The sequence below is a fragment of the Bison bison genome, unplaced genomic scaffold, assembly GCF_000754665.1.
Source record: "Bison bison bison isolate TAMUID 2011002044 unplaced genomic scaffold, Bison_UMD1.0 scf7180017845976, whole genome shotgun sequence".
In the NCBI taxonomy this organism is placed as follows: Eukaryota; Metazoa; Chordata; class Mammalia; order Artiodactyla; family Bovidae; genus Bison; species Bison bison.
In genome coordinates this window covers 12809-15078 of record NW_011476549.1, presented here as the reverse complement: position 1 = coordinate 15078, position 2270 = coordinate 12809, and the positions used below count along the sequence as shown (strand labels likewise).

The 2270-nt window shown below is 59.7% G+C and overlaps 1 protein-coding gene across 1 annotated transcript in view; it reads left to right on the top strand.

Moving 5' to 3' along the window:
• LOC104987203 overlaps nucleotides 1-1120 on the top strand; it is a 2972-nt gene extending 1852 nt beyond the window's left edge. The window contains exon 2 of the mRNA XM_010838021.1: nucleotides 1-1120. Coding sequence (XP_010836323.1) covers nucleotides 1-616 — 616 coding nt within the window. The 3' untranslated portion in view covers nucleotides 617-1120.
• The last annotated feature ends 1150 nt before the right edge of the window (nucleotides 1121-2270 follow it).

Genomic DNA, 2270 nt, shown 5'->3' with positions numbered 1-2270 from the left:
GGCCAGCAACGCTGCCACACTGCAGCACCCATGGCCCCCGCAGTGGCTTCTGGACCTGAACACGGAACCTCGGTGCCCCTCAGATGGACGTCTCTGCGTTCTCAGGCCTGCACACCCCATCTCATGCACCATCCCTCCCCATCCCTCCCAGAGAGGCGCGCACAACCCTCATCCGCAGGCACCCTCCCCACTTCGGACCAGGTGCTCCCCCGGAAGGGAAGGCGCAGCCGGCTGTCGGCTGTCCGCTCAGCTTATGCCCCCAAGAACTGCCCTGGTCCCAGGACATCTGCCCACTGGGGATCCACGGTGCCGTGCTGAGTCTAACCCACAGAACACACCAGGTAGCCTTTTGGGCTCACAAACACATGTTTATCACCAGCCAAGATCTCTGTCCAGGGGCTTCCCAGGTGGTTCAGTGGTAAAGAATCTGCCTGCCAATGCAGGAGACCCGGGTTCAATCCCTGGGTCAGGAAGATCCCCCGGGGAAGGAAATGCTGGTAACCCACTCCAGTATGGACAATGGAGCCTGGCAGACTACACTCCATGGGGTTGCAAAGAGTCGGACACAACTGAGCAACTAAGCCGCACAAAGACCTGTGTCCAGGGTTGGCACTGACTCCTTTGCACCTGCTGTGGGCAGAGAACCGGCCCACTCCCAGGGCTCGGGCCTTCCCGGCTCTGCTCTTCCGTCTGAGGACGGGCATCCTCTCTGCCATGCTCTCTGCACGCCTTGACTCAACTAGGCAGAGTCCGCCCAAGATCCTGGAAGCCTGCCTGCCGAGCAGCCTCCCCGTGTGTGAGCACATCCCCTGAGCGCTCCTGGTGGTGCCCACCGCCCCCATCGGGGCCAGTCTCCCTCACCGTTGTTTCCGCCCCCCTGCTTCTGAAGGACGCATGTCCACAGCCAACGAGGGTCCGGACATTCCAACCTCCACAGAAGAAAATGGTCCACCATGGACACCAGAACCTGCTCATTACTACCAGATCCCGAACGTGACTGAGAAACCTCAGTTACCACCTTACACTCAAGAGTTCAAGTTCACCTTTCCTGCATGCCCAGTTGCTCAGTCCAGCTCTTTGTGACCCCGTGGACTGCAGTCCGCCAGCCTTCTCTATTGAATTTCCAGACAAGAATACAGGAGTCGGTGTCACTTCCTTCTTCAGGGGATCTTCCAGATCCAGGAATCGAACCTGTGTCTCCTGCCCTGGAAGGTGGATTCTTTACCACTGTGCCACCTGGGAAGCTCAACTTCACTTTATTCACTTCTATTTCCCAGCTCGTTCCCAAAGGACTGACGAAGTCCAACTGCCCATCCTGAAAGTGACCTGCGCATGGTCTCTGACACCCGCACGCAGTTCCAGCGTGCTCTCCAGGGCGCCCAGGTCAGCACAGTCAGCCCAGCGCCACCTCCCCTCCCTCCCGCGTTCCTTCTGCAGCACGCTCCAGGTCAGGGTGCCGGACACTGACATCTTCCCCACATTCTCCAAGCGACCGAGGGATGATGTCCCAACTGATGTGGTCCTGGGCCCTGTGAAAGGTGTGTCCCCCGCACTAAGTACTGCCCACGCCCAAACCAGGCAAGTGGCCAGCTCTTCAGGGAGCAGCCACTGTGCACCTGGTCAATTCCTGGGCTGCACCGCAGATATGAAGAGCTGCAGTGGAGAACTGTGGTCATCGGGGAGAAGAGCCAGGCCCAGGCCCAGGGTGGAGATGCAGCCAAGGGTGCAAGCACAAGTGTGAGAAGGGCTTGCCGCTGCACTCTCACCCCAGAACCTGGCACCCGACAGAGGGAAGGCAACCCCGAAATCACTTAGCTCCAGACTGCGGTGCCCAGGAAAACACAAAGGAAGAGAAGAGACTGGGAGAGGTTGGATGGTAACCATGAGCCCAGGGGTGCCATAGCAGGCTGCCTGCTGTGCCTCCCAGGCGCAAGTCTCCTGCCAACACTAGGGACAAGGCAACGGAGAAAACAGCAGGGGGCACACCCCAGCACGACAGCTCCGGGTCGGCACTGAGGATGGAAACCAACCTCCAGCCCCAGAAACAGCTGGACCTGTCCAGGGACGCGGCACCACACTGGGTCACAGAAACAGAGAAATAACCATCAGGGCAGACCCCGGGCAGGCCACCCCTCAAACCAGCTCGCCCCTCCGGCCCCTCCATCTCTTTCCTTCCCTCCCCCACACCCCAGGTTCAAAGGAGGCACACACTCAGCAGCACTGACACCAGGAGCAGACAGTGAGGACGGAGCTGTGCCTTTTCTCCAGCT